This window comes from Pezoporus wallicus, unplaced genomic scaffold (assembly GCF_028554395.1).
Source record: "Pezoporus wallicus isolate ANWC-B61680 ecotype Strahan unplaced genomic scaffold, APGP_CSIRO_Pwel_v1 contig_13296, whole genome shotgun sequence".
Taxonomy (NCBI): domain Eukaryota; kingdom Metazoa; phylum Chordata; class Aves; order Psittaciformes; family Psittacidae; genus Pezoporus; species Pezoporus wallicus.
The window spans coordinates 58,989-80,631 of record NW_026638795.1 but is presented as its reverse complement, the minus strand read 5'-3'; the positions used below and the strand labels follow the sequence as shown (position 1 = coordinate 80,631).

At 66.3% G+C, this 21,643-nt stretch overlaps 3 protein-coding genes across 8 annotated transcripts; all 3 read right to left on the bottom strand.

The window, feature by feature from the left end:
* Positions 1-242: 242 nt before the first annotated feature.
* On the bottom strand, positions 243-2,595 carry NUDT18 (nudix hydrolase 18). Its single transcript, XM_057412605.1, has 3 exons — positions 1,685-2,595; positions 1,393-1,606; positions 243-954 (listed from the first exon to the last, which is right to left on the bottom strand). The coding sequence occupies exons 1-3, from the start codon at positions 2,093-2,095 to the stop codon at positions 365-367; spliced, it is 1,215 nt and encodes a 404-aa protein (XP_057268588.1). The 5' UTR covers positions 2,096-2,595; the 3' UTR covers positions 243-364.
* A 1,863-nt stretch (positions 2,596-4,458) lies between these two features.
* On the bottom strand, positions 4,459-15,918 carry HR (HR lysine demethylase and nuclear receptor corepressor). 5 transcript variants are annotated; one of them, XM_057412639.1, is made up of 19 exons: positions 15,447-15,763; positions 10,441-11,229; positions 8,849-9,659; positions 8,244-8,409; positions 7,833-8,047; positions 7,617-7,766; positions 7,457-7,543; positions 7,257-7,381; positions 7,049-7,124; positions 6,739-6,902; positions 6,397-6,630; positions 6,132-6,303; positions 5,918-5,993; positions 5,603-5,733; positions 5,420-5,530; positions 5,217-5,350; positions 4,982-5,149; positions 4,742-4,861; positions 4,459-4,657 (listed from the first exon to the last, which is right to left on the bottom strand). In XM_057412639.1, exons 2-19 carry the CDS (start codon positions 11,185-11,187, stop codon positions 4,595-4,597), a joined length of 3,750 nt encoding a protein of 1,249 aa, XP_057268622.1. In that variant the 5' UTR covers positions 11,188-11,229; positions 15,447-15,763; the 3' UTR covers positions 4,459-4,594. The 5 variants fall into 5 exon arrangements, with proteins under 5 accessions (XP_057268622.1, XP_057268621.1, XP_057268618.1 ...); XM_057412638.1 differs by lacking the exon at positions 15,447-15,763 and adding an exon at positions 15,778-15,918 and having other exon boundaries at positions 7,617-8,047; XM_057412635.1 differs by having other exon boundaries at positions 7,617-8,047; positions 15,447-15,764.
* A 2,634-nt stretch (positions 15,919-18,552) lies between these two features.
* Positions 18,553-21,359, bottom strand: REEP4 (receptor accessory protein 4). Of its 2 annotated transcripts, XM_057412604.1 has the most exons (8): positions 21,304-21,359; positions 20,999-21,071; positions 20,849-20,925; positions 20,542-20,662; positions 20,351-20,464; positions 19,555-19,687; positions 19,298-19,455; positions 18,553-19,146 (listed from the first exon to the last, which is right to left on the bottom strand). In XM_057412604.1, the coding sequence occupies exons 1-8, from the start codon at positions 21,333-21,335 to the stop codon at positions 19,081-19,083; spliced, it is 774 nt and encodes a 257-aa protein (XP_057268587.1). In that variant the 5' UTR covers positions 21,336-21,359; the 3' UTR covers positions 18,553-19,080. The 2 variants fall into 2 exon arrangements, with proteins under 2 accessions (XP_057268587.1, XP_057268586.1); XM_057412603.1 differs by having other exon boundaries at positions 19,298-19,687.
* Between the last annotated feature and the right edge of the window lie 284 nt (positions 21,360-21,643).

Below are 21,643 nucleotides of genomic sequence, written 5' to 3'. Positions count from 1 at the left end.
CGTGTCCCCATGGGGTGTGTGGTGCTGTGTGTTTGTGGCTCCTGCCTGGCAGGGTTGGTGCACCCCAACCCCTGCTCAGGGTCCCCTGGGTGATGGGACTCTGCTGTAATAAAGCTGTGAGCGTCACACGCTGCGTCCCTTTGATCAATACAGCGCTGTCCCCCTTCCCAAGAACCCCCAAAACCCAGCTCCGCGCTCGCCATCCCCAACCAGATCCAGCCAAGGGTGCAAGCAGCAGCAGCAGCAGCCGGGTTTATTTCTGCTGTGGCTGGCGCTCAGCACCCCAAGCCCAGGACGCAGAACCACGTCCTGCCCCAGACCACCCCCTGGGGCTCTCCGCAATCAGGACCCCCGCTGCCGGGGCTCAGCTGCGCACGGGCACCGCGGCGCGGAGCCGCTGCAGGATGCGACCCCTCAAGCCCTGCTCCTCCACGTGCCACCAGCGGAACGCGGCGCTGCGCGGCGCGGGGGGCTCAGCGCCGGGGCTGCCGGGCGCGATGCTCAGCACCACGTTGAAGCAGACGCCATCGGCCCCCCCGGCGCCCCCAGCGCGGTGCTGCAGCCCCAGCAGCCCCATGGGGCCCGGGGGGGGCGCGGGGCTCAGGCAGCTCCGCAGCAGCCGCAGCACGGGCACCCGCAGGCCCCCGCGCAGCTCGGCCGGGGACGCGCCGCAGGCAACCAGGGGCAGGCGCGGGGGCCCGGCCGTGCCCAGCAGCACCCAGAGGTCCCCGGCGGCGCCGGTGCAGGCGAGGAGCAGGCGCAGGCAGAGCCGGGCGCAGGGCAGCTCCTGCGGCAGCGTCGGCGGGTGCGCGGGGCAGCGGCGGAAGCGCGCAGCGAGGTCCAGCAGGGGCAGGATGTCGGGGGCGCGCAGCGGCAGCGCGCGGGGGTCCCCTGCGCACCACGCGGCCTGCAGGGACTCAGCATCGGCCTCCGCCAGGGTCTTCAGGGTCCCGCCTGCAGGAAGAGACAGCGATGTCCTGGGGTGGCGATGGGGGGGGGGACACAGCGGGACCCCAGCACCGGGCTGTGGGGTCTCAGAGCCCGGGTACAGGGTGGTGGGGGCAGCCAGGCATCGTCACGGGGATGATGGGGGGCACTGGGACCCCAGCACGGAGCTTTCCGGGGTGTGCCTGTCCTGGTGATGGTGCTGGCAATGGACAGCGATGCCCTGGCACAACACTGGCAGGGGACACTGGTGCCCATCACTGGGGTGGCAGGGGCTGATGATGATGCCCTGGCACGAAGGTGCCGGAGGACACCGGTGACCTGGCACAGGACTGGCTGGGGATGCCGATGCCCGGCACAGGACTGGCTGGGGGACCCCACTGCCCCAGCACAGGGCTGGCAGAAGAGCCACGTCCTTCCCCCCATCCCCAAGGCACCGTCACGCACCGGTGGGGCGCGCAAGGAAGGCAAAGCGAATCCAGGCCGGCCCCCGCTCCTCCAGCGCCAGCAGGGTGAGGGGTTCACACTCCAGCCCCGTTTCCTCCTTCACCTCCCTCCTCATGGCAGCCACAATGCTCTCACCGGGCTCCATCCTGCCCGCAGGCAGGTACCACTTCCCGCGGCACTCAGGCTTGGCCTCCTGCACCAGCAGCACCCGGTCCTGCAGGGATTGAGAGGGGTCAGTGGGCTCCAGCACCCATGGATGGGGGTCCTACAGGGCAGGGGGGGGGGGCCTCACCTCTTCATTGAAGAGCACTGCCAGGACGACGTAGCAGATGTTCTTCCCCAGGCAGATGGGGCTGGTGGGCTCGGGGGGACCCTCAAAGCTGCTCCCCACCTCCCACCCGCCGCCATCCAGCACCGCATCCAGCTCCGCCACCGGAGCCTCCCCCATGAGCACCGCAGGCCGGCTGGGCAGGTGGGGAGCACAGGACCCCCCCTTAGGGGGTAGCAGGGTGCTGAGGTGGGGAGGGCACCCCCCAGACGTGCAAGCGAGGGGGTGGGGAGCCCTGGCGCTGGAGGGGATGGTGAGGAAGGGGCTCCGGTGACTGCGGGGGGCACGGGGATGTGTAATGCAGGAAGGGGTCCCCCGGCTGGGGGGTGCTGCTGGGGAAGGGCTTGCTGGACTGAAGGATGTGGAGGGGGGCATAAGAGGGGAAGGATCTGCTGGGCTGGGGGGTCACGGGGCAGGGGAAGGGCTCAGTGGCTTTGGCGATGTGGGGATGGGGGCAGAAGGGAAAGGGCCGGCTGGACTGGAGGACCCCCAGAGGGGCGCAGCAGGGGCTGTATGGGGGGAAATAGTAGGGGAAGGGGTCGCTGTGCCTGGGGAGGAGGCGGGGGGGGCTGCGGTACGGGAAGGGTTTGCTGGACTGGGGGAGGCATGGGGGGGCAAGGGACGGGAAGGGCTGGCTGGGCTGGAGCGGGCTGTAAGGGAAGAGCTGGCTGGACCGGGGGATGGCGGGGGCGCTGCGGTACGGGACGGGCTGGCTGGACTGCGGCGTGGCCGGGAACCTGAAGTACGTGAAGGGCTGGCTGGACTGCAGGAAGCAGGGGGGCAGCGGGCGGCTGGACTGCGGGATGCTGAGGGGCAGCGGGCGGCTGGACTGCGGGATGCTGAGGGCCAAGGGGCGGCTGGACTGGGGGATGCTGGGGGGTACGGGGCGGCTGGACTGCGGGATGCCCGGCGGGGAGCTGGGGGGACTGGGCCAGGGCTGCGGGGGCCAGGGCGTGCTGGACTGCAGGGGGCTGCAGGGAAAGGATGGGGTGAACAGGGGGAGCTGGGGGGTGCAGGGGGGCGAGGTGGGCTGCAGGGTGATGGGAGATGGGCTCAAAGGGGGGGCGTGCCAGGGACAGTTTGCAGGGTGCAGGAAGGGAAGGGTTTGGGGCGCGCGGTGCAATGGGGCAAGGTTTGGGGGGGTTCAGGGTGCAATGGGGCAGCGTTTGGGGTGCTGCAGCGTGCAACAGGGAAGGACCCGGGCTGCGGAGTTCAACAGAGGAAGGATTTGGAGTGCAGGACGCAGAAGGGAAGGGTTTGGGGGGGTTAAGGTGCAATGGGGCAGGTTGGGGGGGTCAGGGGTGCAATGGGGCAGGTCGGGGGGGGTTAGGGGTGTAATGGGGCAGGTTTGGGGTGCAATGCGGGGGGAGAGGTGCCCCTGGCGCGCCGCAGCCCCCCCCTCCCGGTGAGCCCCTGTTCCCGCGCATGCACCGGGACACTCACCGCGTCACCGGCCCCGCCCATCCCGCTCGCCGCTCATTGGTTACGCCTTAACGCCAGCTCACTCCCGATTGGCTGGTTGTGGCGCCACTTCTCGCGCGGCCGCGGGAAAGGGTTTGGTCTTAAAGGGGCCGGGAAGGGGCGTGCGAAAGGGCGTGGCGAGGGCGGGGTCCGTGGCGCGGTTCCCATCGCGTTGTGCCCGTTGCAGGGTGCCCATCGCGCAGCGGTGACTCCGTGCGTGGTTATCAGCGCCGCACAGTGCACATCACAGCGTGCCCATCTCACCGCGCCCATCACACAGTGCACATCTCACCGTGCCCATCACACAGTGCACATCTCACCGTGCCCATCACACAGTGCACATCTCACCGCGCCCATCACACAGTGCACATCTCACCGTGCCCATCACACAGTGCACATCTCACCGTGCCCATCACACAGTGCACATCACAGCGTGCCCATCTCACCGTGCCCATCACACAGTGCACATCTCACCGTGCCCATCACACAGTGCACATCACAGCGTGCCCATCTCACCGTGCCCATCACACAGTGCACATCTCACCGCGCCCATCACACAGTGCACATCTCACCGCGCCCATCACACAGTGCACATCTCACCGTGCCCATCTCACCATGCCCATCACGCAGTGCACATCACACAGTGCACATCTCACCGTGCCCATCACACAGTGCACATCGCACCGCGCCCATCACGCAGTGCACATCACACAGTGCACATCTCACCGTGCCCATCACACAGTGCACATCGCACCGTGCCCATCTCACTGTGCACATCACGCCGTGCATATCTCACTGTGCACATCGCACCGTGCCCATCACACCGTGCCCATCTCACCGTGCCCATCGCATTATGACCATCTCACTGTGCCCATCGCACTGTGCCCGTCACACAGTGCCCATCACACAGTGCCCATCGCACTGTACCCATCGCACAGTGCCCATCACACGGTGATGACTGCACTGTGATAACTGTTATCACTAGTGCGAGGCCCCGCTGTGCTCCTGGTGCTGGGGGCACCTTCCTCCATGGACGCGCTGCTCCTGCCATCCCGAGGGCCCTTTGAGCCGGTTTCCCTCCCGCAGCACGGCAGGACGGAGCTGCCCCCGGGGTCTGAACCTCTGTGCAGTGAGACCCAGTTCTGTGTGAGGCTGCCAGCGCAGAGCCTGCTCTAAACACATCACACCGGTGCCCCCGGCTCTGCCCCCCTGGCCCTGGGCCACCGCGGATGGGGATGGAGGGACCAATGCTGCACAGGAGATCTCAAGGAGAGTGCTGGTGGTGCTGGTGGTCCCGGCTTGCTGCACTTTTATTCCCTGCTCCTGAGCTTCCTGGGGCAAAGCACCAAACAAGAGGTGCCCGTCCCCATCTCCCTGCAGCACCATGGCCGTGTCCGAGCATCCTCATCCTCCTCACTTACATCCCTGCAGCACTCCCACAGCCTCCCGCACAGCAGAGAAGATCATGCTGTCGAGCTGCAAGGATGCAAAGAGGGGTCAGCACCGCTTCCCCCCACACCAGGACCTCTCCTCCACAGCCCCCCACCATCACCCACCCACCTGGGCACAGAGCTGCCGTGTGGTCCTGGTGGGGTCCATGCTGTGGTCCCGGAGCTGCACGATGTGCTCCGGTGAGAGGAACCGCTGCTCCACACTGATGGTGCTGGTGAGGGTCTGAACCTGCCCGGGGACATTGGCATCAGCAACCAGGGTTCAGCCCTGCCTCAGTTTCCCCAAGGGGCTTTGGCAAAGCTTCCCCCCCACCACTGACACCATTTAGGGGGGGTCAGAGCTGCCTACCTGATGTGGAGCCCCCGCAGGGACCAGCACCGCGTCCCCCAGGCACTGCAGGAGGGTCCAGCAGCTCACCCCGCACTCCTGGCGCAGCCGCGTCCGCAGCGAGAGGTCCAGGTAGGGACCAGGCTGCTCCTCCATGGCCGCCCTTTCCTGCCCTTGATCCTCACGTGCCTGTAGGGGATGTGGGGTGAGAGGAGCCGGGGGCAGCGGGGTTGTGCCCAGGGGAGATGGCACCCACCTTCTGCAAGAACCCCTGGATGCGGCTGGCATCCTCGGCACGGAAGATGTGCCACAAGGCACCGGGGCGGCTGCCAGCATCCTGGAGCCGCTCCTTCAGGGCAGCGTCCACATCCTCAGCTTGCAAGAGCATGGCTGCGGGAAAGGGGGTGCTCAGGGGTAGGACCAGGATGGGGGGACCCCTCCCCAGTGCTCCCTCCTTACCCTGCTGAGCCGCCGGCTGCCCAGCTGCAGCGTGCACCAGGATGCTGATGGAGTCGGTCACCTCCACCGTCAGGGTTTTGGTACCAATGGTCCGGTCTTGAGGCATCACACCTGGAATGTGATCACCCATCATTGGCATGGGTGGGGGGGACCCCAATTCTCCCCCAGGCCTCCAGCACTCACCATAGGCTGCACAGACACGCGGGCGCAGGCAGCGCTGGGCCCAGTGTCCCTGCAGGTACGTGCCCAGGTTGAGGTGGCCACTGGACCCGCAGTACTCAGGCAGTGGCAAGCTGGCACTCAGATTGGTGGCCCTGTGGCACAGGAATGTTGCTGAATGCCGGGGTAGCGGGTACCAGCACTGGGAGAGGCACCATGCTGCTGCAGCTCTGCCTCCTGCATCCCACACTGGGATGCGTCCTGCTGCTGCAGGGGTTGGTACCCAAGTGGGAAGGGGAAAGGGGCACCCACGCTGGTGAAGCCTCTGTCATCACCTACCGACACGGCTCCATGTCCCCAAAGCCACTTTCCAGCTTCAGCAAGTCCCCACTGCCCTGGTCCAGCTCCGGGGATGCTGCGGGCAGGGAGCACAGCATCACACGGAGATGCAGGAGTCGCGATGCTGGGCACATCGCAGGGAGGGGGGGATGTGCGGGCTGGCTCCCCCCCTCTGGAATAGCGCTTGAGGCCCAAAGACCCATTCACCACTTACCTGCGCTGGCGGTGAAGCCACCCCAGAATTCCTGGCTGCTCACCAGGAGGCGGGTGGCCGGTGCCCGCAGGTTCACCACCTCCAGCATCTGCTCCATCCCGCAGGAGCTGAAGGATTCAGGCCCCCACAGCCGCTCCTCCAGCCACTTCTGCAACCCTGAAACTAGGACAGGCTGCCGGGGCAGCAGGGGGGGCTCAGGAGGGCCAGGATGGGGCTGGGGGGATGCATGGTGCCCCCATACAACCCCAGGGAGCAGGGGGCTCACCTCTCCCTGCCGCCAGTGCTCCTGGAAGAGCTCGTATTTGGCAGCATGGCCGGGGTCCTGCAGCCAGAGCAGCCCACTGGGAGCCAGGATGCAGTGGGAAACGGGGGGACTGGGTGGGCTGGGGGGCTCGGAAGCACTTGGGGGACTCATCTCGCCCCCCGCCTGCTGCTGCTGAATCTTCCTCTCCACCACGCGAGCGATGATGCTGTCCAGGATGCTGGTCAAGTGGTTGTCCTGGGGTGGGGAGCATTTCAAGTGGGTCCCCCCCTCAGCCCATTCTGACCCCCCTCAAGCCCTGTGGAGGGCTGGGGGTTAGCACGGGGTTGGGGCACCAGGACTCACGCTGGGCAAAGCGGGAGAGACGGGGGCAAACGCCATCCGCACCCCGTCCTGCCCCAAGCACAGCTTGACAGCGGTGGAGGCCAGGAGGTCACAGAGGGTGCCGGGGTGCACGGCCCCGCGGGGGGGTCTCTGTCCTGGCGACCGGGTCCCCTCCTCCGTGGTCTCTGGTTATGGGGGTAAAAGGGGTCAAGGCCGCCCACATCCCCTCCAATGCTCATCCCAACCAGAGCCCTGCTGGGATGCAATGGAGCATCCGCAGCCCCCCCGGGGCAGGGCTGTCCCCAGGCAGGGAGGGCACAGCCAGCCCTACCTTCCTTGGTGGGTCGGGAGGTGTCGGTGTGGCCACCACTGTGGGGGGGGGTCGGCACCGTGGCTCCCGGCAGCTCCTGAAATAGCCCGGTCCATGCAGGCATCATCCCCCATCCCCTCCCTGGCACCATGCAGAACCCCCCCATGCACCCTATTGTAGGGGTGCATTTGCACCCCCTTTTTCCCCCATACCCACAGCTCCCCCGTACCTGCCTGCTCCCCGGGGGGGGCTCTGCTGGGCTCTGCTCCGCGGCCCCTTCCCCACAGGGGCAATGAGAGTCGATGCCAAACTGGGCTCGGACCCTGTGCAGCAGCTTCCAGAGCCGGGTCAGGACTGGGGACAGGGGCACAGGGTGGTCAGAGCTGGGCAATGGGCTGAGGGGGGTCCTGGGGTGGGGGGCACACTCACCACGTGTGGGGATGAACTGTGTGGGGATGAGGGGTGCGATGGGGTGGGCTTGCCCAGGGATGCACTCAGGCGGCCACGCTGGACCCTCTGCATCAGAAACGGGGTGTTCATCCCCGCCGAGCTGACACCCCCCTTTGCAGCCCCCCTTCTGCGGCCATACCGTGTCCGTCAGCCCCGCGACCGTTGCGGTGGCACTCGGGGCACAGCTGGAAGCCACATCTGGGGCAGCTCCAGTGCGAGTTAAAGAAGCCGCGCTGGCAGGAGTCGCAGAGCTGGGGGGCTCCTGCCCCTCGCCTCCAGGCTCTTACCCCTATGGGAAACACAGCCCTCAGCCCCCCGGCCCCCGGGGTCACCCCAGATCCCGGCGCCCGCTTACCCTCGGGGGCTCCTGCCCACACGTCCCTGTCCCTGCGGACGGCCTCGCAGAAGGGGTCCCCCAGCACCCGCAGCAGGTACTTGGCCAGGCAGAGGCTGCTGCCGGTGCTCCCGATCCCTCGCTCCGGGCTGGCCGCTTCCAGCAGCTCCCCCTCGGCCTCCTCCAGGGTGCAGAAGCCATCGGGGCTCAGCTCCCCATCGGCCCCGAGGGCAAACCTGCGGGAGAGGGGACAGGAGGGGAAGGCTTGAAGTGGGGTCATGGAGAGGATGCTCCGGAGTGCGGTGGTGAGACAGGATGCTTATGACTGGGGTGATGGAGAGGATGCTCCACAGGGGGGTGACTGGGGAGGCTGCTCCGTGCACCCCAACACGAGCCCCTCACCCCGGCGGGGCGGTGAGCCCTGGGGCTCACCTGCGGAAGCGCAGCAGCCTGCAGGAGCTCTCGGGCTCCTCCTCCTCCTCCTCTTGCTCCCGGCCGGGGCCCCGCAAGGCGCGGCCGGTGCAGGTGCAGCAGCGCGGGATGCTCCGGGGCAGCGCGGTGCAGGGCTCGCTCTGCAGCCACCACGGCTCCCGCGGGCCTGGGGGGGACACGGCGCATGGGGACACACCGGCGGGGGGGGACGGGGGACACGGGACTGGTGTGTCCCCACGGCACGGCGGGGGCTGGAAACTGGGGCAGAAAGTAGGGCTGGAAAGTAGGGCTGGAGAGCTGCAGAGGTCAGGCTGAGCCGCCAGCACCGCCCCAAGGAGGGCTCCAACCCGGCGGGGGCACTTGCCGCCTCCCCAGGGCAACACATGGGAGATGCTGCGCTGCTCCAAAGGGGCGTTTCTACCTGAATCCCAATCCCAGGGATCACTGCCGGACCCAGCCCTAGCAGGAAAACCCTGGGCACAGCGGGTTTCCCAGCCCTCACGCTGTGTTGTGGACACTGGGAACCAGGATGCAAAACTCCCCCCCATGGATGGGGTGCTGCCACCATGCTCTCCCCAGTCCCACTGCACACCCCTCTGCCTTACCTCCCTCTCCCAGCTCCATCCTCCTCTCCTCCGGATCCCCTCCGCTCTCTGTGCCATCACCCCGGCATGCCGCAGCCACAGGCTCGGTGGCCTTAGTGCCCCTTTTGGCTGCCCCAGAACCATCACCAGCACCGTGGGCTCCATCGGTGGTGCCGTGCGGGCGCTTGGCCGAGCGCTTGCCCTCTGCGGGTGTCTCGGAGGCACCGTCCCCATGGGGCGACTTGGAGTGTGGCAGCGATTGCTCCGAGTGCCGCGTCAGCCACGTCTTCTTCAGCTTGGTGTGGTTGCTGGGGGGAGGCATGGCCAGGGGGGGCTCGAAGGGATCGAGCACGCCACAACCCATCCTCGGGCACCCATCACAGCCCGGCGTGCTGCACAGACAAGCTGGGGGATGCTCTGGCTTGGTGTGGACCGGTGGGTGATGCCCATCCGTGAGTGGAGGTGATGGGTTGAACTCCCCTGCTCCAGGCTGGAGGCTTTGGTACACCAGGTCTTTGGGCTCAGAGGGCCGTCCTGGCCCTGGATCCATGGGAAAATGGGTGGCGTGGGCCCGGGTACCCACCCAGGGGCCACCCCTGTTCCCCACCACACTGGGGTGCAGGAGGAAAAGGGGGTGGCTGGTGCTGGGAGGAGGAGTGCGGGCATGGGGAGCAAGGCCACCCCTCCACAGGGCGCCGGGTACCACTGTGTCCCCATCCCTGTCCCCATCCCTGTCTCCCTCCTGCCCTGCCTGCCCCTTGCCCAGCAGATGCAGCGGTGCCTGGTCCTTGGCCGGAGGGTGGAAGCTGGGTTCTTTCTTCAGGCACAGCTCCTGGAGGGGAGCAGAGGGGTTGTGTCACCCCCGTGAGGGGCCTCATCCCCGATCCATCACCCGCAGCACTGGGAGACGGCGATCGGGAGCATCCCATGGTCCTGCCTCAGTTTCCCCACACCACCCTCCCAAGCTGGGCAGCTGCCTCCCAGCCCCAGTTAACCGAGCCTGTGGGGTGCTGGAGTCACCCCTGCTGTGTGGGATAGGAATGGGGAGCTGCAGAGGCACTGCCGCACCCATGGGCTGGCAGCTCCGCATGCCATCCCTCAGCCCAGGGTTTGCATCACCGCACCCTGGGGGCCTGAGACCCCTCTGCCACGCTGCAGGAGGAGCCGGGGGCTGCACCCTGCTCCAGGGCTGCGGATGCTGGGTGCAGCCCAAGCCCCGGCACTGGTGCCAGCATCGCCTTTCGCAACCCCACCACTCCCAGCCTGGTTCAGACGAGGCTGGAGCTGCCATCACCCGAGAGCCCGCTCCGGAGCCAGCCCTGGGAACCCCGGGATCAGCCAGGCTGGAAAAGTCCAACCGTTCCCAGCACTGCCACGGCCACCACTGCCCCATGGCACTGAGGCCTCGTCTCCATGGGGTGTGAACACGCAGGGACGGTGCCTGCAGCCCTGCCCTGGGCAGCCTGTTCCAATGCCTGAGTACCCTCTGGGGAAGGAATTGTTCCCCAGCTCCATCTAAACCTGCCCTGGTGCAGCTTGAGGCCGTTTCCTCCTGTCCCATCACTACCTGGGAGCAGGGACCGCCACCGGTGCCGCCTTCCGGCTTTCCCTACCTTATTCCCTGAGCTGGAGCAGCCACCGAAGGGCGCCGGAGCCTCTTTGTCCCTGGGAGGGACCCCCAGGTAGAGGGGCTGTCCCCAGGCGGGGGGGTAGGAGCGCAGGCACCATTCCAGGCCAGCGAAGCCCTCGTCGCTCATCGCCCTGCATCCCTCCGTGCCGCCGCCGAGCGGGGGCTCAGCCGGGGCCGCGGGGGGCAGCAGCGAGGACAGGAGGAAGGGGCTGTGCTTGCTCTCGGTGACGAAGGGGCAGTGGTGCAGAGCCGGGGCGACACCGTCCCTGTCCCCCGCAGCGGCCCGGGGCTTGCCGGGGCGCGGGGTCCCCATCCCCGGCAGGGGCAGGGGGTACCGGTGGCTGTAGAGAGCCAGGGGGCCCAGCACGGCCTCTGCCCACCGCGGCCCTGGGTGCTCCTTGCAGGGCTGCCCGTTGCTGGGGGGCAGCAGCGTGGGGAGCTCGGCTCCGTCCTCAGGCTGGCACAGGGCATCCCGCAGGCACGGTGGGGCAGGAGGGCAGGGGCAGCCCAAGCGGCCACATGGTCCCAGGCATCCCTCGGGGCCCCTCCAGGGGCACCCCTTCTCCGTCCCATAGCTCAGCTTGCCGGGCTCCGGGTAGCCCGTGAGTCCCAGCTCAGCAGCGCTGCGGCTTGGGAAGAGCATCCCGCTGCTTTCCATCCCGTCCTGCGCTATGTCCCGGGCTCTCCTCCATAGTGGGGGGGTCTCCCCCATCCTCGTGTCGCTGGCCATGCTGCTCCGCCACTCATGTGGTGCTCCCAGGCTGGATGGACCCTATGGGCAGGGAAAGAGACATGGATAAATGATGCCGTGCACAGCTGCAATATGGGGAAACTGAGGCACAAGGATGGTGGGGTTGGTGTTGGGGAGCTGCTTTCAACCCCAGCAAGCTCCATCCTCTAATGCTGATCCCCACCACAGCAAGGGAATCCCAGTTTCCCATGATCCAGTTGCTGGAGTGAGGGTCCCGACCCCATCCCATCCAGTCCCATTCCGTCCTCCTGTGCCCAGCCTGGCCCCGCGCCTGCTGGCACGCAGCGTGGGGAGGCCTTGCCCCGCGCAGGTATTTGCCTCCGGGCAGGGCTGGGTTGTGCTTCCCAGGAGGGTTTGGAGCAAGGGGGAAGCTCCCAGCGGCCCCTCCTGGTAGAAATGCCTGCGGAGATCCGATGGATTAACACGGCTGCGCCACCCGGGAATCCCACACGCAGACGTGGGACACGGAGCCAGCCCTCGCTGGAGACGCCGGTCGCATCCCTCCCCATTGTCCCAGCGGCTGAAGAAACCACAGGGGACAGGCATGGGAATCACTGGGCTCCAAGCCGAACCCGCAGCCCTGCTGGGGTAGGACAGAGCCACCCCAATGGCCGGGCAGGGACAGGGACAGGAGCGTGCGTCCCCAGAGCCTCCCATCCCCATCACATCCCCTGCCAGGGGACCTCAAGGTCCCCATTCCCATGCTGCGACCCAAGCTCCTGCTCAGGAGCATCTAGAAACACCTGGACAACCCCCCCGCGCCGCGGAGCTCTGCGCCCAGCCGCACTCTCCCATCCCACCCCACATGGGAGGATGCTCCAGCACATCGGATCCCCAACCTGCCCCACCGCGTGCCATGCCCGCTCCATCGGGCTCACCGGGGTGCCGCTGTCCCCTGCCCTTCACCCCCTCTAGAGCACCACAAACAGCTCCATGAGCATCCCCCAGCACAGCGGCTACCTGGAGGGTCCATCAGGGACCCCGAGGACGCGAAGGGACCTCCCCCAGCAGCACGGGCTCCCGGAGAGGCGCAGCCAGGCAGGAGCACCTAAACCCACAGGCTGAAGGGGTCCGGCTCCGGGATCTGGAGGAGGCAGAAGGCCGCCCGCGCTGCCCTGGGGGTGTTCTTCTCCGAGCGCTGGACTTTGTGCTCCATTGGCCTTGGGTTCCCCGTGCTCCTCCCGCTGCCGCCCTGCGAGCTCCGGCTGTGCTGGGATCCCAGGAGAGGGCACGGGCAGAGGCGAACGCGGCCGTCGATGGGCTCAGGCGGCTCTGAGCATGCTGGGGTGCAGCGGCGCGGGGCAGGACGTGGATGTGCCGCAGCCTCCGCAGGCAGTGCCGGCTGCTGGCGCCGGAGCCGGCGCGGTGCCGCTGGTGCCACCCAGCCCCGGGGGCAGCGGTGGCCGTGCCAAGGGGAGGTGTGCGCTGCGCTGGGTGCTCTGGGTCCTGCCCCGGCAATGAAAGCGCCTTTTGTTCAGCAGCGCGGTCGAGCCGCCCCGGTGCCGATGAGAGACACCGGGATGGGAGAGACACTGGGACGGGCCCGGCGCTGCAGCCCTGGGGATGGGGCCGATGGATGGGGGTGGCACGGCCGGCACAGAGCGTGCGGCCACCCCGTGGGGTGGGAGTCCTGGGGGGCTCGTAACCCCTTCGATTTTGCCCAAGTATTAAGGATCTGGCCCCAATCCATGGTGCCATTTTGGCCATGCAGCAGCCCACGGTCACTGCGTTGTAGCTGAGCTCCATCCCTCCACCGCCATCCCTCCTCCGGCTGCCTGGGATGAAGGCAGAGCTCCTCTTCTCCCCTCACAGTTGCAGAGCCCATGACAGTCAGGAAGAGGCAGGGTGAGATGCAAGGGGCTGAGGGCAGAGCACAAAGCTGCTGTGATAACATCCCACTGCTTTCATCCTACTGAGAAGAACTTGGGACACTTACATCCTTCGCCTACAGCCCATAGGGTGAGAACCAGGACCCATCAGCTGGTGGGTGTCACACCCCCCCCCCCCCCCAAAGCACCAGTATCACCCAGCACCAACCCCTTACCCACCAGCACCCACATCCCGCTGCAGCCAGGTGCATGGGACAGCAGCCCAATGGGGCTCCCAAGGTGGGAACCCCCATTCCTGGGCTCCTGGCATGGAACCAGGTTGGTGCTGACGCAGGTTTATGTAACGTGTGTCCCAGGGACACTCTGTGCCGAGCTCCAACGCCTTTACAGCAACCACAGCTCCCCAAGCAGCTGATGAACCACGGGCTTCCTCCTGCGGGCACCATGCTTAACCCTTGCTGGCCATGGCACAGGGCACTGGGTGCCACCAGCCCCTATTGCACCTCCAGAATGGGGAACCCACAGTGGGATCCCCTCGGGGCCCACTCGACACCAAGGGGAGGGTCTGGGGGGCTGTGGTGCCCGGCTCCTCCTCACTGCACCCACTGGGTGCCAGGGAACAGGGAGGGGACCCAGACAGGGCCCAGGGCGAGGGTGAGCCCGAGCCTACCTGCAATGAGAAGGTGCTGAAAGACAAACCCTTCCCATTCCCTCCCTCCGCTCCATGGGGATCATGGCTCCGGATGGGCTGATGCAGCCAGAAGGGCCTGGAGCAGCCTGGCATGGCCGGATGGGTCAATGGGAGCATAGGAATGACAAGAGAGGGGATAGACACAGCACCCTGATGCTGGGAAACCCCAAGGAGATGCCATGAGCAGCCCTTGGAGTAGGGAAAAGGGGGATGATGTTGGAGGGATGGGAGGGAATTTCCCACCCTGCACCGGGGCAGCATCCCTGGGCCTTGCCCTCCCCATGCCCTCGGCTCGCAGCCATGGCCGGGATGCTCCTCCTGTGCCAGGGAGCCTGAGGCCCTCACAAAGGCTCTCTGGGGACAGTGTAACCCTGAGGGGCAGCCACCGTGCTGGCAGGATCTCCTGGAGCTTGGCCATCATTCCACCCCATTCCCAGCATCAGGCTCCAGCTGGGGTCCCTCTGGTCCCTGCCTATATCCCAGCACGACAGTATCCCAGGTCAATGCAGGGGGTTCCAGGCTGGGACTTTGCCAGCTCCAGGCTTGGTGGCTTGGCACAGCCTGTCCCACAGCTCCAATCTTCCTGGTTTTTGCCTTAAATCGGAGGGACCGGAAACACCCACAAGCCCAGAAGGATGGTGCTGGAGAGCGGAAGCACCCGAATTAGAAACCTTGGCATCCCTGCCCTGCTCGGTGCAGGAGGATGGGGGGGACACACTGCAAGGATGTGCATCCCTCCTGTGTCCATTGGGACCATGGGGGAGGCAGGGCATGGGGGTCCTGGGATGCTCCAGCGCTGGGCAGGGGGATGGATGGTGGTCCCGGCACAACAGGCTCACTGGTACCCAAGCCCATCTCTGTGCTGATGCTGTGGCAGTGAGGAGCCAGCCCTGCCCTGCTGCCCACATCACTTGCCCTGGGCCAGATCCAGGCACCCCCATGAAGGGCTCCGCAGACAAAACAGCCTAAGATCCAGCCTTTTCCCTCAGGAAAATGGCCTCAACGCGTGTTCACACCCCCCCCCCCCCCCCCCGCTCACCCAGAGCCCCTCCAGTTCCCTGCGCATCACAGAGCCCTTCCTCCTCCTCCTCCTCCCAGCCCCGCACAGCCCAGCACGCACCTACCTGCCTGCCCTGGGCCGCAGGTGAAGGGGACAAGGGCGCCGGTGGAGGAAGGCAGCGCCATCCCCGGGTCCCCCCGCACCAGGCGGTGCCTGCGGGAGCAGCTCCTGACGCGCACCCGGAGCTTGAAACGACCCCGAAAACGCACTAAAAGCATCAAAACCCCCACGTGAAGGCTGCCGAGCGCGGAGCTGCGGCGGAGCCGAGGGCACGGCAGGACACGCGCTCCCACACGAGCAGCTTGCTGGGAATTAGGGCTACAACCCAACTGCTCTGGCAGCCTGCGCTCCCCTCCAGCCCCGGCCACCGGGGCCGGGCTCCGGCGCTGCTCCCGGCCTTAATCTCCCGGTTTTCCCGAGGGGAGGTGAGTAAGCATGGCTAATCCCGCTTGTTCCGCTGCTGGGGAAAGGCAAGCTGCTTCTTCCAGGCTGGGGGCTGCGCCCCGGCACCCCAAAGCCTTCCTAAAGCCATGCAGAAGGGAGGGCAGCAGCGGCCACTCCTTCCCTGAGCAGCACTTGAACCCTGGGGATGGGATGGGGAAGGGAGATGGAGGCAGCGAAGCAGCTTGTCCCTATCAGAAGGGAGTGGGGGACCCACCTTTGCTGGTGTCCCCCATTGCCAGGCAGGGGGATGCTTGGAGGGATGCTCACAGGGATGCTCGCAGGGATGCAGGACGCGGCGATTGAGGATGCTGCTGCTCCCTCCTTCCCATGCCGGGGGAGGACAGGCAGGACAAGCTGTCCCAGGAAGCCGCCCGTCCTGTGCCACCCCCTCGGGACTCCAGTTTCCCCAGCTCAGTGCCAGCAGCCCAGCTCCAAATACCTTGATGTAATTAAAAGCTCGCCTGCGGGGCCAAGGGCTTAGGATGGCAGCCAGGGACACGGCAGCACCTCTGCTGCCCGCTCAGCCAGGGCCTGGCAGCACCTACCTGGGGTGCTCAGGGTCTCCTGCCCTCAACCTGGGCACCTCTTCTGCCCATGCCATGCTCCTGGGGTGCCCCAGCATTGCCCTGCCATGGCGATGGGCACTGGGGCCGCGCGGGTTGGAGAGCCGGGAATGATGAGCACTGAATCCCCCTAAAGCAGGGAGCGCCTCAGTTTCCCTGTGCGGTCACAGGAGCGGGTCTCCAGCGCACCCTCCCTAAGGACCAAGCCTCTGGTGTCCCAGGGATGCGGCTCCAGCGCGGGGACACGGAGCTGGAACCATCCTCGGTGCCAGCGCGGGCTGTGCACGGGGCTGGCTGGGGACAGCCGGGTCCCGGGGGGGCACAGCGGCTGCGGGGGGGCAGGAGGTGGGGATGCAGCATTCCTCCATCCGCGCCCTCCCACACTCCATCACCTCAGACGCCCTTTCCCAGGCACCGCGCTTCCCCCCCCGCCGCGGCGGGAGCTGCCATTCCCGGGGGCAGGCGTGCGATGGGGCGGGCAGCGGGGAGCTCTCACCTACGTGGTGGGGCTGTGAGGGGGGGATCCCAGCCCTGCCCGCCCGAGCCCCCCGCCCGGCCGCGCCGGGGAAGAGGCTGCCGCTAAACGGGAGCCGTGGCTGCGCTGTTGATACCGGCTGCTAAAAATACAAGCGCGGCGCTGCGGGAGCCATCCATGTGTGCTCGGCCTCACATGGCTCAGCCCGCGGGAGCCGGCTCAGGGCGCGGGCACGGCCGCGGGGGAGCCTGGCGAGGAGCACGGCAAAGGGGAGGACGCTGCTCCCACAGGGACCCCGCGAGCAGGTGGCTGGGAGGGGATGGGGCAGCCCCAGGGTGGCACCGGCAGCATCCGGCATCGTCCGAGTGCCCCAGGTTGGCTGCAATGGGGTGAAATGAGGTGGGAAAGGGGGAGGGAGGGAGGGAGGAGAGGTTCGGGGGAGGGTGCTGAGCCTGGGGGCTCAGCTGGTACCCAGCCCGGTGTGGAGGATGTGGAAGGATCAGGTTGTGGATAATTACACTGTCTGCTGTGTCATTCTCTTCTGCTTGCGCGGGGAGAACGGGCTTCATCTGGGTAAGGGTCTTCCTGGCCTGTGCAGGTGGGTTTGTGTTACAATGCAGGCAGTTTACACACCTTAAAAAGTTCTGTTGCCGAGTTGGCCTGCTAGACACATCTAGCCAGGTTGCCACATAACATCTATACAATAGACTCTGGGTGCTCTGGTTATGGTCTAGAGAGCAAGGACTAAGGCTAACATGATCCAGAGAACAGGGACTTCAAGCAGTGCAGCACAGCAACCCATCCATCATCGGTTAATAAATGCTAACATGATGCTAATATAAAGGCCAGCTTCTCAACCCAGGTGTTCCCATAGGTAACTGCACCACAAACACAGAGGAAGATTCAGTGAAACTGAGGACATTCTGCAACAAGGATCGTGATTCCCTGGAGCATCAGACATGTCCCTGTCATCGCTTGGTCCCCTGCCAGCTCTCAGGGATGGGGAATGATGGAATCAGACTGGTTTGGGATGAAGGGACCTTAAAGCTCCAACCCCTGCAGGGGCAGGGACACCTTCCACTGGAGCAGGGTGCTCCAAACAACCCCCTTGACCTTAACCCCTCTGCTGCTCCCCTGGCAGGAATAGAGGGGCTCTGGGCTGCTTATGGGGCCTGGCCCCAGCACCCCCCATGTGCCTCAGGGGTCACTTCCCCCCACTCCCCCCTGCCCTGGGTGAGCTGGGGGGACCCCAGAGCTGGCACCGGGCTCAGGGCAGCCCCTTCCCTGCTGGGCCGGCTCCGGCACAGGGCGACTGTGGCTCTGCTGAACACAGCCTGGCACAGCCAGGACCAGCGCTGGCACAGGGGATGTCCCAGCCCCGGCTGCTGTCCCCTCCCTGGGGAATGCACAGGACAGTGCCAGGACACAGGAGCAGCCACCAGCGCTGCTGGGTCCCTGCCCCGCTCCAGCCCAGCCGCCACTGATGCTCGTGCCTCAGTTTCCACAAGCTGGGAACGCTGCCAGCCAGCCCTGGGGCTGTGGAACCCCAACCCGGGGGTACCCCACTCTGCAGCACCACAGCCAGGCTTTGCCGGCAGCCCCAGCAGCCTCCCCGTGCTGTATCCTTGGAGGAACCGCGCTCTCCCTAAGCAGCTTTGGTGGGATTAGAGGCAGCCCCTTCACGCTGTCCCCTCCCAGCCTTTCCCTTCCTGCTGCTTTAAGTAATCGTCTCCCAGCAGTTGGACTGGGCTAATCCAGCCACCTCCACCTAATCTGCTCCAGCACCCCTTGCCCAGCCCCAGGGAGATGCTCTCCCCTGCCCTGGGAAGACCCCCGAAAGCAGAAGGCAGCCAAGGGCTAAATATAAAACGCTGGGCTGAGGGGGTGAGGGCAGGAGGGGCTGGGAAGCGAAGGGACTGATGGCAGAGAGCAGCGCTGTCACCTTGGGCCACCCCACAGAGGCTTCGTGCCATGGCCTGCACCCGGGAAGGGGATAAGTCCGTAAGGCAGGAGTGAAGGGAGGTGAGAGCCCCTGGCTGGGCCCAGGCAGCCCCGGCAGGGTGCCCACGGCCGGGGCTATGAGGACATCCAGGGCCGGCAGCCAGGATGGGGACGTCCGTCTGCAGCCCTGGCCGGGTGCCGGGACCCGCGGGCCCGAGCGCTGCTGCCACGGCGCGGGGGATGCAGCTACTGCAAGGAGGCGGCGATGCTCATCCCATCACCCGCATCCCACCACCCTCCCCCTGCTCTGCCCGCTACCACCGCAGGGGCCAGCGTTGGGGTCAAGTGTGAAACAGCGTTTATTTTCCATGTACAAAACTCCCTGTCTGGGAGGTGGGAACGTTAAAAGCTGCGTGGTGCTCGGCAGGGCTCGGTCAAGCACCGGAGCCCCAGTTTCAAGTATGGGGGTGTCAGCCTGTAACTGGTGGGGATACCCCAGCCAAGGGCTGTGGCTTTGGCTTCAGAGGACAAAAGGAACAAGGCACATCCCTTTGCTGGCTCCCACCGAAGGAATGTGGGGTGTAAGGCATCACGGCAGCAATGGGGATCCCAGCAGAGCCCATGGAGTTCGTAGGATGGGAGGAAAGTGGGGGCTGGATCCCATGGGAGAGGCGCCAGCACCCGTCCATAGGATGGAGTCTGGGAATGGGCACGGTGGGAGCAGCAACCGGAGGCACAGAGGTCAGAGAAGGGATTTACAGTGTAAGGCAGGGGGAGCCCCTTCCCAAGGGCTGGAATTGCACAAACCACAGCTCCCTCCTGACGCTGCAGCAGCAAAGTCATGGTAAGACTCCAGGTGGAGGTTTCCATCAGTCATCCTGATCCGACAGGGCCGGTTTCTTCCTGATCCTGCTGCGCAAGAGCCGGGAAGAGCCCTGGATCACAGAACCACAATCAGCTGGGCTGGACAAGACCTTCAGGATCATCGAGTCCAACCCATTACTAAGCCATGGCACCAAGGGCCTCATCCAGGAGGGACGGGTCAGGTCCTGCTCGCACCAGCCCCTCATGCCCTCCCTATGGTACCTCTTTGCCTGGTGCCTTCTTCTTGGCCACACGCAGGCTCTGGCTGCGAGACAAGGGTCTGGGGTCCAGCTGGGAGGACGCGACCTCCAAATCTGACCAGATCTCCTCCTCCTCCGTCTCACTCTCGTACTGCCGGGGGCCGGGGGTCACACTGTAGGCTGGGGACAAGGGGGGGGGGGCACACGATAGCTCCCAGCACAGCCCCGCAATGGGCTCTGCTTGAGCCCCCAGCACGATGATGCCCGCTCCTGGCTCACCCAGCAGCTGCCGGCGGCCCTGGGGCTCCTCCAGGTACAGTGGGTCCTGGCAGTGCACGGGGGTGTCCTCGGACCCCGAGCGCAGGTCCTGCATGCTGAAGCTGCGGAGCCGCCCGGCCAGCGCGCCCTGGCTCTGGAGGGAAGGGGGAGGATGGATGTGAGCCCCACAGGGCAAGGCCCAAAGCACTGGGGCACCATCAGCCCAGAGTCTGCACACAGAGCCTGCTCCTGACACCCACAGCACCGAGGCCTTGCTGCAGTGGCCATGGGATCATGGGATCAGCTGGGCTGGAAAAGAGCTTTCAGCTCATCCAGTTCAACCCTCACCCCAGCCCTGCCAAGGCCACCTCTAACCCATGGCACTGAGGCCTGATCTCCACGGAGTGTGATCCCTTGTAGGAACAGCGACTGCAGCCCTGCCCTGGGCAGCCTGTTCCAATGCCTGAGCACCCTCTGGGGCAGGAATTGATCCTCAGCTCCATCTAAACCTTCCCTGCGGCAGCTTGAGGCCGTTTCCCTCTTGTCCCATCCCTTGTTCCCTGGGAGCAGGGCCCAGCCCCTCCTGGCTCCATCCTCCTGTCAGGCAGCTGAAGGCAGCCATCAGGTCCCCCCCGAGCCTTCTCTTCTCCATCTGAACCCCCCAGGTCCCTCAGCCCTTCCCCATCACACTTGTGCTCCAGGCCCTGCACCAGCTCTGTTCCCTTCTCAATGTCTCTCTTGCAGTGAGGAGCCCAGAGCTGAGCACAGGATCCGAGGTGTGGCCGTGGGCCCACAGGGTCCTGCCCCATCCCGGTACCTTGGCTGCCGCCTGCACCGCGGCCGTGGCTGCCAGGTTGAGGCCCCTCTTGCCGAAGCGCACCACGGTCTCATAGCTGCGCTCCCGGGCGCGCAGGATGTACCCATCGATGTCCTGCAGACGGCACGGAGCTGAGGAGGGGGCACAGCACCACATCGGGGGTCCCGAGTGCCAGGCAGCCCCTCACTCACCTTCTCCTTGCGGGACAGGGTGGGGTGCACGAACTTGCGGTAGAGCAGGCTGGCCCCCCGCGTGTACGGGGACAGCAGCCAGATGACAAAGGCCATCTTCACCTCGTAGTAGAAGGGAAACCTGCCAGAGACAGGGGGAACATGAGAGTGAGGAGATGCTGCTCCCTCGTAGGGGGAATGGTGCCTCCCCCCATAGACAGAGCAGCGTGTGCCCCTCACAGCACGCAGGAGGAGGGGGGAGCCCCCTTCCTTGCCCCCCCCCCCAGGCCAGAGGGACCCCAAGGCTGCTCCCCACAGCGCAGCTCACCAGGAGATGAGCAGGTCGGTGAAGGTCTCTGTGGCCATGAAGAGCGCAAAGACGATCCAGTACATCATCCAGCGGACCTGCGGGAGCAGAGCCCCGTCACCCCGGGGCTGCGGCACTGGCCGGGGGGAGCTGCCCAGGCTCCCTACTCACGTATTCCCGGATGTTTTTGGTCTTCACGGCCTTGTAGGAAGCGTAGGCAGGGTAGAGCATCCCGAAGAGCAGCCTGGAACAGAGCGGGGGCTGAGCAGAGCCTGCCCCAGCACCGCAGCGTGCCCCGGAGCTGCACAAGGGACGGCACCGGCACGGGGGCAGCCCCCATCCGCAGGCACCCGGCACAGCTCCATCAATCCCGCTCCTCCCCAGCCTGGAGCGCTGCAGGACCCGGCTCTGCCTTCCTGAGCCTCGCCCCACGGACCCGGTGAACACGGCCCGGGGCACGGCCGGCCCGCACTCACTCGATCAGCCGGCTGAGCGCCCACGACACCATGGCTGCTGCTGCGGCTGCTGCTGCTGCTGCGGCGGCGGCGGCGGCGACCGGGACCGGGACCGGGACCGGGACCGGGACCGGGACCGGGACCGGGACCGGGACCGGGACCGGGACCGGGACCGGGACCGAGCTCCGCCGCACCGGGACCACCGGAGACGCTTGAACGGGGCGGCCGCTGCCTCTGAGCATGCGCCGCAACGGTACCCGCCGCTCTTAAAGGGGCAACGGCGGCTCTTCAAAGGGGCACGGCGCACGAGTGTAGAGTCGGTCTCGACCCTATATACTAATCTGCTATTAGTAATAGCATT

Bases quoted from the DNA above. Each gene is read 5' to 3' on its own strand.
- REEP4 (XM_057412603.1), bottom strand. From the start codon at position 21,335: ATGGTGTCGTGGGCGCTCAGCCGGCTGATCGA. The intron at 20,926-20,998 runs GTGAGTAGGGAG...CTGCTCCCGCAG, and splicing joins CCAAAAACATCCGGGAATAC to GTCCGCTGGATGATGTACTG. The intron at 19,147-19,297 runs GTACCATAGGGA...TCTGTGATCCAG, and splicing joins AGAAGGCACCAGGCAAAGAG to GGCTCTTCCCGGCTCTTGCG.
- HR (XM_057412638.1), bottom strand. From the start codon at position 11,187: ATGGCCAGCGACACGAGGATGGGGGAGACCCCCCCACTATGGAGGAGA. The intron at 5,150-5,216 runs GTGGGTGCCATC...CATCCCCTACAG, and splicing joins TCCAGGGGTTCTTGCAGAAG to GCACGTGAGGATCAAGGGCA. The intron at 4,658-4,741 runs GTGGGTGGGTGA...GCATCCTTGCAG, and splicing joins CACGGCAGCTCTGTGCCCAG to CTCGACAGCATGATCTTCTC.
- NUDT18 (XM_057412605.1), bottom strand. From the start codon at position 2,095: ATGCCCCCCTCCACATCCTTCAGTCCAGCAAGCCCTTCCCCAGCAGCA. The intron at 1,607-1,684 runs GTGAGGCCCCCC...CAATCCCTGCAG, and splicing joins CAGTGCTCTTCAATGAAGAG to GACCGGGTGCTGCTGGTGCA. The intron at 955-1,392 runs GTGCGTGACGGT...CTCTTCCTGCAG, and splicing joins CTTCCTTGCGCGCCCCACCG to GCGGGACCCTGAAGACCCTG.